Consider the following 18,283-nt stretch of genomic DNA (forward strand, 5'->3'; position numbering starts at 1 on the left):
ATTATAATTTTCCTTTATTATCATCTATGATGTTAGCTGCAGACTTGTGTACTTCCATTTCTGTGATTCATCTAGATACCTTTTGTTGGAGGTTCTGCTTTTCTGGGGAATATTGAAAGTCTTGGTGATTGAACAGTATCTGGCAGTCCTAGTGCTTGACAGAAACTGTCAATTTATTCTGATTGCTACAGCATATATTCATCTCCTGTATTTTGTCAGTCCGTGTCTTCACCCTGGTTCAACATTTAGGATCTGAAATATTTGAGCCTGGACACTTAAAAAAATTACTACGAAGCCCAAAAGAAAGCCAGCTTCTCAGCAAGGAACTTGGGAATATGTATTTGGTTGTGTCTTGTAAAAATTTCTTCTTGAAAAGGAGAAGCTGGATTGTTTCTGTTGAGTTGTTCAGATCGCTGTTAAACTTGTCTCCAGGCTGCTGTAAAAACATTTTGGTTGGGAGTTAACGGAAAGGCTGAAGAAGTAGCTAAGAAGTCTTGAGTAGAGATCTTCCCAGGAGGAAGCGAACCCTGAACTACCGTGAGGCGTCTTCACCCCCACTGCCATATTTAAAATGAAATAAGTTGATCGGTCTTTTATATTTTTAATGTTATTGATAGAACTTTTAGAAAAAAATTCCATATGTGTCTTCCACATGTGAATCAATATAAAGTATTTGCCTGCTGGTTTTCTTAAGTAATTGTTTGCATTTAGAAGAAATTCTTGTTGAAACAGGAGATGAATGTATTGATTTTTCTGAAGCTTTTCCCTCTTGTTTATAATCAGAGAGCATCACATACCTTGGTTTTACCATAAGCCGAGGATAATCTGTGTGTGGCAGCATGTTTTCCTAGGAAATACTGGATGGATCACACAAACATGCAAAATTCACGATGTTGATCCAGTGGATTTCAGGCCTCTCTGATTTATTAGAGTTGTTATTATTTGATGCTACTACTACTAATTATACTCATTAGCGTCTCCCCAGCCACTCACTGTCAAGTATTGTAGTCTTTCTGAAGCATTCTTAATATGTTAAGAGCTCTGATTTCTGTTGCTGCTCTGGGAACATAAGAGAATATTGGTAGGTGGGAAAGAAGCTAACCACTTAACATTTTCATGAGATAATTATTTCAATGATACTTTCCCACTGTAGGATGTGTGCATTTTAAGTGCAAAGTACTGGACAGGAAAGCATATAAGCATGTGCTTAATTTGAGCATACATTTAAGTGGTTTCATTTAGGGAAAAGTCTGCTGAATTTGACTATGAAAAATGATTACAGAACTTACACAGTTTAATGTTATTGAATTTCAATAATTTCATTATGGTTATAGTACCATAAAACTGGAATCATGCATTGCTATATCAGGACTAACATGCTCAAGGGGTCCGATGCTCCAATTCGTGTTCAGAGGGGTGTCTATTATAGCAAAAGCATTTTAACAAAACCATCTTTTGTTAAGATTTTGGTGGTTTGTTCTCACAGTTTTCCATGTTATTAAAATTTTTACAGTCTCGGTTTTGTTTTGCTAAACACGGCCTATCCTTTCAAGTGTTGAGGTAGCATCTGTTACTCATTGTGTAAAGATTGCCACTTAGCTAGCTCTGTGTGTTTGTATCTCTACGTTTGCATTTATATTATATAACCATTTGAGATTTGTGTGTGTGTGTTTAATACATTAATAGTTCTGAAAATATGTGTTTGATTGTCTGTAAATCTGGTACAAATTAGGGAGCACAGTTCGGCTTTCCCCACACTGTGCTGCCAAGTGGCCTCAATCAGAAGTAATTTTCTCCATGAAGGCACATGCAGCTCATTCTTCAGCCTCCCCTCAGTAGATATTGTTATTTCTATCAAATTATATGTGGTGATTTTTTGAAGTGGACTACATACAGATTTCTGCCACATTGACTCCTTCGTTGCTGTCACTAATTGTACTGTTTTCTGCTGCTTCTTGTTTATCCATGTTATTTGAAAAAATTTTTGAGATTTATGGTCATGTCAATAAATATTCATGAAACGGAGTAAATACCAACTGAAAAAGCAAACTACCAAACCCCTCAAAATGTGTTGTGTGCAAGACAAGTATTTGCTTGTTTTATAATATAAAGGAAATAGTTTTAGGGCTTCACGCAAAATCTAGAATGAAGTAATGGAGACTTTATTTGCCTTCAGTACGTCCATTTAAGATTAGAGATTGAGTTTTTCCCTAATGCATTTGGGAATTCTTAATTGTTTATCATGTAGCTTATCTGAAGCATTTCAGAATCACCTCTGCTTAGATTACATCACATTCTTATAAAAAGTGCTAATAGGAGAAGAACTGCTAAAATGAGAAGACAACCATCTAGAGTCTCTCTGAAATTAACTATTCAACTAAATTTTTAAACCATTTCAATTTGAAACATTGCTGTTTTATTTAAAAGTCTAATCATATTTCAGAGCTGTTTACTGTCAGATCACTGTGACACAGATGAATTTCAGCAGTAGGAATTATTTGGATTTGCATTGCTGTGTCATCGTGGCAGTTTTTGGTTGTAATGTCACACTTAATCAGCAGTTATTGAAAAGCATTTTTCACCAGAACAGGGATGAGGCCTTGACCCTTTTCCACTTGAAATAAAAGCAAACATCGTACATGTTGTGCCATAGGTGCTTAATAACATGACTGATATAAATAGTGCGTGTATTACTATTAAATTAAATGAACAATTTAAAAGAAATGCACAAGGTATAGTACTAAAGTAGCCGTTTAAGCTGTATTTGGACTGTTGAAGGTAATATATCAACATAATAACAATTGGGGAAAAGAAAGCACTATCAGAGAAAACAGTTGAAAGAAAGTCTGTTGTTTTTAAAGACATTTATTTTTGTCTATAAGACTCTGTATTTTTAAGTATTTTAAATCAGAGAATAAGTTGAGTAGGTGCTATGTAGGTTGCTCCCTAGACAGAGGAGCTAGTAAACTTTGAAAACCAACCCAGAAATTGTTGATCCAGGTAAATTCTTAGTTCTCTAGCTGACTTTATTGACTGGTCAGTAAGAGGTTGTTGGAAGCACATGGCCAAATTAGGCAAACAAAAACTTCCAGAGTTTATGTGTTTGCATTAGTCAAGAATATGTAATTCTGTGCAATCTTTATTGTGAGATTCTGAAAATATATTTTTATTCATTGTCTATTTATGTGCAAGTAGTTAGATGTAGTAGTCAAGTGTAGAGTTTAATCTGTTTATACTTACTAGTAAACTGCTTTTGGTTTTACTATTTTCTTTGTTTCAGTGATAATTTTGTTTCTTTCTATGTTTCAGTGATAATTAGAAATAGCCACAGAAATTGGGCATTGATATTTCAGTTCACAAGAGAGTAGCGAACAAGAAATACTTAATTTTGCTGTGATTCTTGTGGGCTGGTCTTAGGTTGAGCAATGCTTTACTCTTTAGTTGAAGTTGGTAGTTAAAGTTATCAATTTATAGCTCTGGGCATGACCTGAATGTATTTGATCACTTAAAAAATAAAAGATGACTCAACATAAAAGCCAGAATTAGTCCCAAGGATCAGGTTGTAGATGGGTGAATCAGACAAGGCAGCAGCAGCCTGAAGCTGAGAAAAATATTTCGGCACCAATCCCTCAATTTCAACAAAAGTCATGCTGGTTTTTGGAGCGCAGTGCCTGAAGTCAGGCCCTGAGATGAACTGTTATGTAAAGCTCTGATCTCATATGCAACTGGATAAACATCACTGTGTTTCATATGTGGGTTGGCATATGCAAAGCAAAACCCACTGTAGGTGTGTGCAGACCTCTGATCTTGTTCGGATGTGACAGCGTTTACATTTATGTTTTCAAATACTTGGACATGTAAATTTAAGAAATGTTACATACCTGTTCATATTTAGCATGTATCTATGGAAACATTTGTCAAGAATTTTTTTTAGCCTGAGATTTGTTTAAAAAAAAAAGTCCCAACCCGCAGAATGACAGGGGTTTGAACTTGTGCTGTGGAGCTGGTACTTACACTGTTTTTTCTTCTGCCTTCTTGGAAAACAGTGTCAATGGAAATTACAAGGTGTGTGTTTCCATGACTGCTGCAAATGAAAGCATACCAACTGGCCTTCTATTCTTTTCTTAATTAACCTACAGTGATTATTGGCTTGCTGATTACGTACCTGATCAAACAAACCAGTTTAACATCTAGAAACAGACCTAGATGTCATGTACACATGCCAGTTGGATTACTTGCAGGTATATTGTTTTTGCTGTATTTTACAAGACACATATTGAAAAAGTCGAATGACAGAGCCAGTCATTCAGCAGGAAGTCGATTTGCACTGAAATGTTGACTGAAGTTTATTTAATTTTTTCCCCCAAATTAAAATATGTGGAAAATTTAAAGGCATATAGCTGCTTTTGAAATGATGCAAAACATGTTATTTATCCATCTTTATACATGGCAGAAACCTACATTTCCCTAAAACAGATTTTTTTTTTTTCATTTGTTTCATTGTGGTTTTCATTCCTGTTTTATTTATCCAGATGTTACCAGGAGTACACACCAATAAATGGCTCTACAGACAGTGTCACAAATTAATAATATTCTGGAATCTGAATGGTACTTTTGACAGTTTGTTCAGAACCCCTTGTGCTTTCGTTTCTGCCATGAAACTGGACACACGGGAGGTGCCCGTGCAGCGCAGGTGCAGCCGCAGTGCCCTGTGCTGGTGCTTTGTTCTCCGTGCCGCGTGGTGCCACAGCCGCTCTTCGTTCCCTGCTCATACACAGTGGATGGATTTTTTCCCGACATGGCTAGAAAGTGCAATTAACAGTAATGCATGCTTTGACAGTGAGAATCTTTATTTCTTCAGCCATAATAATAGCCCCTTATTTTAGGAGATATATTGTTGAATGACAGCTAGTTTTGGTGAGTATATGTCCAGAAAAGTGGGTTCATTTGGTCAGATTCTCAGCCGGCACAAATAGTCACATTCCCATGAAAGACACTGAACTATATTAATTTATGGAATCCCAGCTGGGAATCTCAATCAATTTCAATAAAAAGTAACTATCATATTCCTCTGAAGCAAGAATTACACAACCTAGCCTAAAGAGAATTTTGCTGGTTTAATAAATGTAGGTAGTCACTGGTTCATAATAAATTACAGAAAATAAGAGTGTAGTCAATATTTGATTTCTTTAAAAAATGTATCCATTCCTTTTCATCCAATGCAACAGAGGCATTTATGTATTGTATCTCAGCATAATAGATTATATAGGAATAGTGTATTTAATACTGGAAAACTACCATATAAATACAAATTGCATTTTTTTCATTAGCTAGCTAGCTTTCATTTTGAAGAAGAAATACTCAGTCAATTATGAATGAGGCTATGCTTTCATGGAGAGTGAAATATGTAATTTTTTTCCAGCCTCAACCATGTATAATGAAATTTCTCTTTTGAAATCCAGTCTTAAGATGGATTTTGAAGCATACTGACATTTAATAAAATCTTAGTTAAATTAAAATGTGTTCAGTTATTTCAAATCTCTATTTAATTTTAGAGTAAAATTCTACACCTGCACAGGAGATGTCTTTAGCAAATAGTTGCTCTTAACCAATGATTATGAAGTTTGTATATATAACAAAGAAGAAATGTTAATTTTTGAGTACATTCCAATTGGTAACCTGTGTGTTATGTATTATAGATCTGTCAGACACTGGCTTTTCAAGAGGATCAATAGCAATAGTATGTCTAAGTAACTAGAAGAGGATTCAGAGACCTCAGGCTGCCATTTCAAATTCAGACTCCTGCTGTGCCTCTGTAACTGCCTTGTGTTTCTGTAGCCCTCAGCAAGGGGTTTACCACAGTTGTGTTTTGGCCTCTGTGAAGTGAAGTGGTAGAGTCCTGTCCATTGACTGGGAGTCTGTTATAGAGGCCGGCAAATGAGTGATCGCGGATAATATGAAACTCTTTCTAAACACCATCAAGTGCTGGTTGAAGCAAAATAGCAGAATAAGCTGAAGTTTATGCTGTCAACACCTCTGTAGTGACTCACTGTCGTCAGTGCTGTTAACTCAAGAAATGAAGCCTGTACAGGGAACCTGTTAAGTACTGTTTACTTGGTGTTACAAATAAAGATTTGATTTCTGTTGTTAAAACTGTGTGTTTATTACTAGAGCTTGATGAATAATGAAAACAAAAAAGTTTATTATTGATACAAGACTTGGCATATTCTGTTTTGAAGCCATCAGGAAAATAGTCACTTTCAATTTCTATAAAATGTTATTTGTCCAATTCTAAAAAATGCTGAACACAGCTATGGAAGGAAAAGCTAGCTAAAGACCTCCAGTTATAAATTCACTAAGGTTTTGTTTCACATTGTCCTTTCTTAGATGGTTTTGCCACAGTGTTCCTGATTCTTTTTAAAGGGCCCCTTGAGGACGCCATCGAGGATGAAGAAGAAGAGTGCCTGTCTGAGGAAAATGACACTGTCTCAAAAGACGACTTTCCATTGGAGGAAAGCTTTTCTGCAGAGTTTGAGCCTGAAAATCTGAGCTGTGAAGAAGTGGAATACTTTTGTAATAAAGGTAATTATTGTAGCCCACCTCTTGAGAGAATACTGGCAAACTGTGTCAAATTGGTCAGAAAGATTTTTTTGTTTTAAAAAGCACAAAAGGTCCTATTAATGTAGTACCTTAAAAATAGGAAAATGATCACTTATGGAGCTAAATCTGGTAAGGAGTAAATATTTAAATGTGTTGGAAGATGTGCTTTTCAAGGAGGTGAATCATCTTGCCTTTGATGTTTTCCTCCAAGAATGTTATTTTCTATGTATTTAACTGTAGAGAACAGGCCTCAGAAGTCAATTATTATCAGATCTGAAGCTGGCAATACAGCATGTCTGTTCACTGCTTCTTTGCCTAGGAAACATTGCTAGAAAAACAGATTGCGTCTGTAGATTCTAGGATTAAAATAGAGCTTATTATAGAACTTATTATGCATGGTAGAAAACTAGTGATTTGTGAAAGGATAACTTTTAAAGTTGCAGATGCCTTTTTGATGCATTCGTTACTTCCAAATTATTGAAGATAGAGGTATTTTAGCGTAAGCCACACCAATTCATTCTTACCCAATGCTCAGTCTACCAGGCTGTGCTATTTCCCGTTCAGCTGACAGAAAAAGCACACTGTACAGGTATGTAGAACATTGATTTAACCTTATTTCTGCCAGATTTCCACTTGACTGCTTTATTGTTTGTCTTCTGCAGGTAAGGATGCCCATCAAATAGCTGGAATTGTTGTAGTGATGTTCTTCTGTTAGTCCACAACTCCCTCAGGCGTTTGGATATTGACGATTTCTCTGTCTTTCTGTTCTTTCACAGATACTGACATACATTTTCTCATGATAACTCGATATGCTCCTGTTTTTATATTATTTTCATCTGTCTTGGACAAAGTAGAATAAATCCATTTGAATAGTCAAATGATATGACTTCCTACAGAGTCTTCAGTCACCAGTGAGAAGGGCACGAAAATGTATTTTCTACATGTCCACTGTGCACCTTACAAACTTCTCAAATAATATTTTTTTTCACTATAGGTTTTTTGATACTTGGTAAGCCATTCTAAGAGATCCAAGCAGTCTAGCCCGTAGTTTAGAGTTTAGCTGCTGCAAATCTTACTGTGAAGGAAGAGAGACCAGATTATGAACGGAAATGATTTGCAAACAGGAGGAGTTAATTGCTATTATAACTGCACTGTAAACAAATGCTATAATTACTGCACGCTTACTTGTTCACATGCCTCTCAGACACCATTTTCCTCAGCTGAAAAAAAAACCAACCAAACTTCTACTACTGGCATTACTAAATAATTATTTAAACCACTATTTGCATAATTGTTATACTGGCATCTATTGAGTTCCTTCCGTCAGCAATGGAAGACTATGCAGCACTCTCTGCTCATATCAGTTTGATTTAGTTATTTCTTTTAATTCTTGCTGCATTTCAACATTTCATTTCCACCAATGGAAATCTTACCATTTGGGGTGAAATTCAGAAAAATATGTGATTTTTTTGTTTGTTGATATTGCAAATTTGCAATATTGCAAATTCATGATGAATTTTAGGTTATCTTGGCACTTCCCTCTAAAGAATACATATTTCAGGGAAAAACACTGAATCCAGGGCATTGTATTAAACAAGATCAGGAATGAAATGGGAATACATTTAAATCTGAATCTTGATGATCATGTTTTATTAAGTACATCTGCTGATTCTTCAAGTTGAATACCTTTTGACTCCCCAGCAGTTCTTTTTCCAAGTGCGTTGTGGTTATGAAAGAATCTTAAACCTATCCACTGCAACTGCTGCAGAAGAAAAGTTGAAAAGGAATTTTCTGAGGATAAAGGGGCACTTCAACCCCCTAATCTCCTTCCAGCTGAGGCAGTGTGACAGAAAGTCCCACTTTGAAGTAAGTTGAGAATATCCCTGGGAAAGGATGGCATGAGAGACTAGAAATGTATTGTTTTTTATTAGTGTCTCAACATCTGTTGAATGCCCTGTGTCTTCAGTGTCACATCTTAAGTGTCATTAACATGAGGTCACGTATGTTTTTCTGAGGATAAAACCCAAGAAGACAAAACTAATCTGGTAATCAAATACCCTTTTATTAGTGGAAGGGTTTGGGACTGTATTATATAGTAAATACTACAGTGAGGCATATTCTCAAGATTTTTATCATTAATATGTTCATCATTCGTAACCTTTTTCTCTTTGTACTGCTTCAGTATTGAAATTAAAATATAGGATGAGAAATAAGGTTTTTTTTCTAAAAATATTTTTTCTTTAACATAATGAATAAAAGCTTGAAAATCACATATCTACCAAATAGGTTAGAGAACAAATGTATGCATTCTAATTTCTGTTTTGAGGGCCTGACTTTCTGATTTTAGTTTTACTCTTTTACAGTGTAGGTAGCCTATAAACCACAAATATCTTCAAAGGAGGGAAAAGTAAGTGTAGGTCTGTGTTTTGTCATGTGACAGGTTTCCTTTGCCCCAAAGATATCAAAATTGGCATGGGAATTGTTTATGCTATCTCTGTGTTCTCCTCTTGCTAGCATGGACTATGAAAGGTTCAAGAAAGTCAGGGGATTTTTATTGGTTATAAAGTAGAGGGGATTTTATTGAACATAAATATGCCTCTGTCCTGGCTCCCCATTTCCCTCCGCCAGGGTTTCTTCCTAGCTGACCCAGAACAGGAAGAGAAATGAGTAGTGGGACTTCTTGCGGGAATCAAGATATGTGGGCAACAAATGGCACAACAGTTGGGGAGGAGGCATTTGTGAGGCTTTCCCCATGGTATGTTTTTCGTACTTTCCCAGCTATGTAAGTCCAAGCATCACCTATAAGCTGAGGCTTTAAACTGTCCAAACTAGGCACTGAAGCAAAAAATTTACTGACCTCACAATTCATCCAGATGAACAAAGGTAGAGGACATACAGGTTCACAACTTGATAACTTTCGGCTTTTGACTGAAGAGATTTTCCTGTCAGACTGTGCCTGATCATATTATAAGCAGTCTCTTACTGCCTAAATTGCAAACAGCTAACCTTTATAAAGCCATCCCTGTCATTCCCACCTTATTAATTTGGGTTTGTGAGATTGATTCAGCAGAATAGTTGCCAGAATTAGAAGGCGAAGGCGAAAGCCTCTGCAAAGTGTGAAGCAAATTAATCATATTGATTGAGCTACATGTCATTTTACAACTTTTCCGTTTTCAAAATTATGACTTTTGGCTATTATTTTTCCCTTCTCCTTTTGCTCATTAATGGCTTTTACAACAAGGAATCTGGAAAATTCCACCTGCCCCCACACTTTTGCAACACCGCAAAACCACAATTAACTTTGCTACATGTGAATAATTATTCCTACATGCTCTTCATTTACACTAAAATGTGAAGAAGTGAACAGTGTTTAAGCATGTAAATATTAAAAGCAAAAAAGGAAATTTATCAGGGATACCTTTAAGATTGCAATTGTGAATTTTTAACCTTCTGGATGAAGTTTCCCATCCAAGGATAAATGTTTTAGAAGAACCTCAGAATAGATGGCAGTTAGAGAAGTTTGCAGTTTTGACAGTGAGATAGGGGAAAGGGAATATTTTGGAAAGAGCAATAATAACACAGTCGTTGTGTTCTTCCATTACAAAGCTGCACTGGTTGCAGTCTTCGGAATAGAAACTGTGGTTGTGGTTGGAGGTAGCCTTGGTGATAATGCATTGTATTTTGTCTGTTTGTGGTCTTTGACAATTGCTGTTTATGCTTAGTTACTACAAATTTCTGCACTACAGATAAGGAGGGTATCTGGTGATACTGTCCACACAAAGTCTGTATTAGCACAGAAGCTGTGTTGCTGAAGTGTCCAGATAGTGTGTATCTGAAATCAAAGTCTATATCAGATTAATTCAGATTAAATTGAGATCTAGAAGATTTATCAGATAAATGCCAGTATTTCTTCTACTAACAAAGATAGTCTAAATAAGGAGAAAGTAGCCTGTCTCCCATGTAGAGGAGTCATAGACTAGGTGGCTGTGGAAGGTGGGAGATAGTACGTACAGATTGATTTTTTTCTTTTATAGGTAGGAATAAGAAAATGAGGTGACGCTAACAGAGGCAAGAGAAGAAGTGAGCTGGAGGCATGTCAGGGCTAATAAAGGCAGGAGGAAAGAAACAAGAAAGGAGCACAAACAGCAGAACAATACAAAGCCAAGAAGTTGGAGGTGATGAGATGAAAAGCAAAGTAACTAAATTAAGTTCATTTGGACCGTGAAGTAGTTTATCATTTTTTTTTTTTAGTCTCTGATTGTTGTCATCCTGCCTAGATACCCTTAGGTAAAATTAAAAAAAAATATTCTGGCCCGTTAGTTAGAAAGTTTGCTGTGCTCATATGGAGGTGACACCTGTTCTTCTCTGTAAACAGCAAGGGAAATAGGAGCCTTGTGTACTTCGTAAGGGTGGGAAATGGCTAAACAAATTACAGCTCCTTGTGACCTTCTTAGCAGCAGTGTTCAATGAGGGATTAACTTTCAAAGGAAAAGTTATCTTGAGCAATGAGAGGGATCACTTGAGATTATTAGATAGGTAAGTAGCTGTGGTGAAAGAAAGAGACAAGAGAAGAAAATGGAGGATGGACTATAATCAAGAGAGAAAACGTGGGACTGTTTCCAGAAGAAAGAGCAAATGGAGGAAGGTACATACTTGGTAATTAGAGAAGGAAGGCATATCCATTTCTTGCAGCTATGCTTAGCAGGACAGTTTTGTTGAATTCTCTTGCTCTTTGCGTGTAGCACGGCTGTTGTTACTGTTCCTTATGTTGTAGGCCTCCCGTAGCGCCTCCATCACAAGGCAGCATTGGCACCAGCCCGCAGCGGAAGGAGATTCAGTGTCCTTGACACTGCTGGTGGCAGACTGGAAAGCAAATGGCTTCTGTTTCCCACTGTTAACTGTGCTTCAGTTGGTGACACAGGAAGGTATGGGGGATACATAATATGGGATAAAGACTGATGGTTTCATGATCCAGTGCTTTTAGCATCTATAGCACAAAGCGCTGTGTATGCTTGTAGCAAATCGGAGTGTTGATGCATGGTTGTGGATCCTGATACATTGCTTGTCTTTATTTGTGGAGGAAGAAGAGGATGAGAGGAATCCAGTGCTGTCTGAAACTCATATACATTTTTAAGTCAGCAAGAAGAGAACTCAGTGAACAAATGGGCTTCTGCATACTGAGTGTATACCTGCTGCTGTATTCTCATGTTCTGTGTGGGCAAGAGGGGATGAGCTCAGAACCTGATCCAAGTTTTCTGCTCATGTACAGTATTTTGTCATTAGCCTGCCAGACCAGCTTAGGACCAGAATTTTTTATGTTGAACCATGTGACCTGGTTGTGCAGCCAGGCTTGAGATTCAGGGAAACAGCTGCAGTGTGATTCTCCATATAAGAAAAAAGCATGTACAAAGCTAAGTTCTTCCGTGCATTAATCTTTCCCTTCATACTTCATGTGCAAAGCTATCATGCTACCATCTATAATACCAGCCAAACTCTTAACACCCTGGAAATGATTTCCTGTGTCCATTTTTCCTTTGGAGTATGACTTTGTGTGTGTATGCCTGTGTGCATCAGTGTAAATATTCTTTGCTGCTTTCATGTTAGGCATGTAATGACTAACAATATGCTTGCTATTTTCTGGTTCTGGATCATAAAGCAGATATATGCCTTTTTTTCTTTCCTTTTATTTTTTTTTTAACCACAAACCTTTTAATCAATAACATTTCTTTCCTTTTCAGTAAATGGATTTCATGACAAATTTCTACCCTTTTTTGCTATAGCTAGTGGAAGAAGGATCAGCATAAGGCAGCTATACCATAATCGCTCTGAGCTCAATAAGGAGATCTTTACAGGCAACTTTGTTCTTATTTCTTAACGGGATTAAGAAGCTCAGCTCTTTAAATTCTTGCATATAACACTGACATTTCCAGGGTGTGTTTGGACCAGGGAGTTCAAAGAGAAAGAATAAAAAAGAAAAGCCAATATGACTTTGTTTTTTACCTTGCTAGAGGAGCTGTTTGTGCAAATCGCCTGTAAGCTTATTGACCTGAATCTTTGACTCCTTGTTTTCTCTGGATTTGGCTGGAGTGTAGACACTGATAGAGCACTGATAGAGGTGATTGCACAGCCCTCGGCTTTGCTTGGCACCAGACACCCCCCCCTCCCTGCGCCTGACATTATCTTTCCCTGGCAATACTTCTGTTCTTCTAGAGCTCATATTCCTTTAAGGTTTGTTTTTTTTTTCATTTATTTTAATTCATTACATTTCCTTTATGTAGGCTTTTCAAATAAATGAAGGACATATTAATTCTTTTTGGTAAGCAGAGACAGGAGAGCGCATGTGTGTGTGATGATGTATTTTACTCTCCTAGGATAACAAGAATCTGCATAAGAACTCACAGTGCTACTCCTTCCAAAAATACTGACTTGTGTGCATGTGTGTGAACCTGTGTTGGATTCTTGTGTTCCCCACCCAGAGCGAGGGTTCCCCTGTGTTTGTCTGTATCCCATTCAGCTGAAAAAACTGAATCCCATGCATTTTCCATACTTTTTGTCAGATGCTGAATATGGACAAAGAAAGGAAGGGCGTTCTCTGGTAACAGCCTTCAAAGGATGCTAAGTCAGAATTAGATTGGATCCTGACAGAAAGAAAGGAGACCTTTTTCTTCTGAACATGAGCATCTGCCTTGTGCTTTACCTCTCGTGCTTTCTCATTTTTCCTGTTCCTGGAGCTCAGAGGGCCACCTCTTTTCTTGCTAGAAGAGAAAAGAGATATCTGAAAAAGCTGGAGCGATTTTCACCATTCACTTGAGAGCACAGAAAGGATTCCAGAGTAACAAGGATGAGATAGTCTGTCCTGTACTCTTTTCTGTTTACTGCTAACCCATATGTAAATGTCTTAGGCTGTATTTTCAGTCATACTGAAATCCATGTCAGTGTTAACATCAACTTTATTGAGATAAAAATTGGACCTAAGTTAGACAAGCAAACCCTTCTTTTAATCAAGAAATTAAATAATTGGTCATCAAGCAGAAAACTGTATCTCAAAAAGAAACTAGGAAGCTCTCTTTCAAGAATTACATACATAGATCCAAATAGAAAATATTAACTGTACAGAATTATGAAGTGAAAGGAACACTTAAATAGCTTTTTCAACTTTAAGCAGTTTATCAAAGCAACTCCAGCCTTTTCAGTCAGCACATTTTGGTTTTCTTAAGAACAATGAAATTGTGAATTCTCTCACAGCTATGAGGAAAGGGATTATTTGGTTACAACAAGTAGTGTAATGTCCCCATTCTAGAAAGTCACAAAACTTGAACTTGTATTGACTTAAATTTGAGCTCAAATTTGACAGAATCTCAATTGCAAATTGATAAGAGTAATCTTTAAATATGAATTGGACAAATGGCAAATTTCACTGCAACCTTAGTTCATGTGTACTATACATCTGTTAATAATTTTATTTATAATGAGGGCCCATTTTGCCTTTTTTAATCTAATTTGGTGTTCTTGACACAAAAATTCTTGTTATTTTTGAAGAGTTCCGAGACATCCCCTGAAAAATTTTTGTCAACACATATCCTAAAAGCAGATTTGCTCACAGGCTGTAAGTCATCAGTGGGGATATGGGCAGTAATTTAACTCCCAAATGATCAGTAAAAAAAAAAAAAAAAATGAAGCAAATGCCACATTTATGACATTGTTGGATAAATGTTAAGACAAATATCATTGCCAGATAGGTTCATGTGGATAAGAGAAAAAGAAGCATTTACTTATGACTGCTAAGTCTTTTTCTTGGGTTTGACTCACGGAAGTCTAGGCTGTTCTTGAAACCATGTATAATACGGCACGTATGTGGAAACAAACCCCCAATGATAGGGAATTGGCTTCTTTTGATATTGAAGCACCTGGAATGCTGATTATTTCAAATAAAAGCATAAAAATGTTTACAAGGTAAATGGACGAGAGGAAATGGCCTCAAGTTGTACCAGGGGAGGTTTAGGAAATTAATTAGGAAATTAGGAAAAAATTCTTCATGGAAGGGCTTGTCAGGCATTGGAACAGGCTGCCCAGGTCAGTGGTGGAGTCACCATCCCTGGAGGGGTTTAAAAGATGCTCAGAGGAGGTTCTTAGGGACATGGTTTAGTAAAGTTAGGCTGTGGTTGGACTCCATGATCTTGAGGGTCTCTTCCAACCAAAACGATTCTGTGATTCTATGATTCTAAAATTTCATTTTGTAAGAACTGATATATATTGCTACTTGTTATGTAGCAGTGTGTGGAAATCACATGAAAATGGGATGTGTATATTACAATTATTTCAGTCGCACATTATAAAATGAGATTTTCTTGGTTGGATGAAGAATTCTCGTAAGAGACATAGTATTTCTGCATTGGGGAAGGAACAGAATTTTTATTTAATGAAGAAATATGAACTTGCAGAAGAGTCCCCAGACTTAGAGTTTGAAAGTTACTGGAGTGTCTCTGAAGTCATCTCTTCTGCTTCAGGGTGTTTAGAATCTCATGGATTGTCGATTTCCATTGAAAAAAATGTTGAAAATTATAGTAAGCAACAGTCTTTGTTTGGGGCATCTAAATATCTTTAAAAATAGGCTTCTGCTAATTTTCTAATCAAATGCCTAGAGCTATGTAAGCCTGAACCCCACGTTAACTTGAATACATCTGACAGAGTTCTCGTATTTGAAGTTTTAGGGGGGAAAGATAGAAAAGATAAAAAAACCTTTTCTTTTTTCCTTTAAATCTATAGAAGCTTCTGGGTAGCCAGTGTATCTGAAAGATACTCATTTGTAGTACTGGTGCCACAGGAGTTGCTCCCTAAAAATTAGTATAAATATAAAACTCATTAACAGAAGGAAAGTCTGCAATACAATTTAGAGAGCACTTTCACCGTTCTGCAGGAAATACATTTGAATGAGTGATCCTTGTCTTGAAAGGACTTCAAAAGCAAACAGTGCGATAATGAGAACATATCAAACATTTAGAGAAGGAGGAAGGCCAGAGTCGGTCTAGATGAACTTGCTGCACAGCAGTGTCTTATCCCAGAGGAAAAGTGCCGTAGCTGAAATGGTTAGAAATAATTGACACTGTTTTTTAACATGATCACTGTGCTGAAATGTCATTGTGTCGAGATGTCATTTTGTTAAACAAAGTGGTGATTTCACTATGAACTAAAGTAGTTTCCATACCGTTACTTTGGAGAGTTAACAGCTTGCACACATGTAGGTACTCACCGACACATGGATATTCATAGACCTTTCCTAAAAGTTAGGATAAGAGACAGTGCATTATTTCTGACATTTGCTGGATAAATAATTTTTAAAATGTTTAGGGCAACTAGAAACATACAGTTATTTCAAATGAGATTTATCCCAGGAGAAATTATGATTGTTAATCAGCATGACAGAAAACAGTAATTGCTTGCAAAGAAGCAAAGTGTTGAGATGATTAATATAATCTGAAATAAAATGCAGTGGATTAACATGTACAAGTGCTCGTTTCTTTCAGGTGTGTTAGCAAATTAATCATCTGAGGGCTAGATTTTGCTCAAACTTACTGTATTTGTAGAGCAGGGTGTCTCAGTTGACTTTGGTGGGCTTCACTGAAATTATTTCTGATATACATCTGATAAAGTGATTACAGAGTCTGGTAGTGAAAGCACCAGATCTCTCCCTCTCTCTCTCTCTCTGTCCTTGCAAGGCTTGAAGAATAAAGCCATTTGCATGGCACTGTAGCCACTGTAGCTGTTTACCTCATCCTCACCCTAGATGCCAAAGATGGCACGATATGGAAAGATCCCTCCCAGTTTCTGTAGTATCGTTTTTTCTCAGAGTCCTATTTCCATACCAAAAACATATTTAAAGACTTTTTTTTTTTTGCATTATTTGCATGTATTTTATAGTCGGCATGTTTTATATCTGCTGAAAATTCGCGTTGCCATTAAAATTACAGACTTCTGCTTTTTAAATATATAAATAGAATTCTTTAAAAAGAGGTAATCCACAAGAAGGACAGTTAAGTCCTGTTAGATGTCATTGGTATTCTTAAGAATAGTGTGTGCTTCCAAAAAGTAAGTTACATTGAATGAATTAAATACATTGCATTTGTATTTAAAGTTGTATATGCTTTGTTTCAAAGTTACGTGAGTGTTACTTCTGAAGAGAGGTTCCTGGCAATGATTCTCAGCTTACATTGTGTTTCCTAGGATTCAAGAGCAAGACTATCAGCGTGTGTAAGCTGTGTCACTGGTCGTAGGCAGTGTGATAAAGCGAGTAACAAAGAACAAATTTTGAATACTAATTTATAGTCTCTGAAACTCTGGCATCTAGTTCACATGTAAAGTCTCAGAATCCTTCTTCAGCTGGATCTGGAATGTAAATTGCGGCAAAAAGAAGGAAAGAGCCCTTTCCCCCATGTCACCAAAAAAGCTGTTCCTCCAAGACCAGTCACACTGGCCTGTGAATGTATGTAAGGTTATGTACCTTGCGAAATTAAAGTCTATAGTGAATGACTCCCTGGGTCTCTGCATTGTGTCTGTTTTCTCTTTTGGCAGTACAGAATGCTACAGGCTTCGTAACAATTTATTTCTGAATTGATTTATTATAATTGAGAAGTGATGTTTCACTCTGAACAGCTGTATTAGGATGTTAACAATTTAAGTTTACATTTATGCTGCCAGGAAGAATGAGCACAAACTGAATTTCAAGCTTTTAATGTTCTCTCACTCTAATAGAAGCTGCTGTGTACTGTTTGTGGCTGGTACAGTTCTTCACCCAAAGCTATTTTGTCTGATGATAAAACCATGAGTGTATGAAGCTTGCACATTTTTCATCTCTTTTATGACCTTATCTTTTGTGAGCGGCTTCTGTGAAGGTATCCTAACTATAGGAAGCACCTGGCAAACATATATGATATCTATGCTGTGATAAGCAGTTGTGAACAAGAAAGTAGATCTGTCAGTTCTGAACTGTTCATTGTTAAAAATACTTTGTTGATTTAGCTGATTGCAAAATACATTATAGAGTGACTAACAGCTGCTATAGCATTCCTAGTCAAGAAAGTTCAATAGTTATATTGTACGAGATTTTCTGTAAGAGCCTAATAGTGATAGGAACAACATGGATTAAATCAGCAGGGTTGAGAAGAACTGCTAACCCACGTGCTGCTTTAAAATACTGCAACTACTTGTGGTACAAGCTGATTAAGTACAAATTGGGAAGTCTTTAATTTGTTAAAAAGATTAAAGTGGAATTACTTGTTAATATTCAAGTCCTTTTTTTCCCACTTGTCAGTGTTGTCAGAGATGTTAGAGTTCTCTCTCTCGTTTTTCTGGTAATATATCTCTTCTACAGTCTTCAGATTCCCTGACCAGCTGTACCACCTTGAATTACAGTGGTTTAGTGTGTTTACTTGCATCTATTGGATAAACACTAGAATATTAAAAAACACATTAAAAAACCTTGAACTGTTTTTGTAGAGCAACAGAAACAGTTAATGTTGGTAAGAAACTTCTGTTCGTATTACAGTGTTGAAGTTGTTTGAATAAGACTTCTTTTTTTTCTCTTAGTTAAGCAGTATTCTGTGTATTCAGCACTTTAGCATAAGGCAGAGATTTGTTTCACGTAACTTTAGCTGGCTAAAGATAGGTTCCTAGTCTAAGCTGTGTC

General features: G+C 36.6%; 1 protein-coding gene across 1 annotated transcript in view; it reads left to right on the top strand.

The window, feature by feature from the left end:
* Positions 1–18,283, top strand: part of ZFPM2 (zinc finger protein, FOG family member 2) — a 312,664-nt gene that overhangs the window by 59,130 nt on the left and 235,251 nt on the right. Inside the window, exon 2 of the mRNA XM_065629091.1 lies at positions 6,424–6,582. Coding sequence (XP_065485163.1) covers positions 6,424–6,582 — 159 coding nt within the window. The remainder of the gene's footprint in view (positions 1–6,423; positions 6,583–18,283) is intronic.

This window comes from Caloenas nicobarica, chromosome 2 (assembly GCF_036013445.1).
Source record: "Caloenas nicobarica isolate bCalNic1 chromosome 2, bCalNic1.hap1, whole genome shotgun sequence".
NCBI lineage: Eukaryota > Metazoa > Chordata > Aves > Columbiformes > Columbidae > Caloenas > Caloenas nicobarica.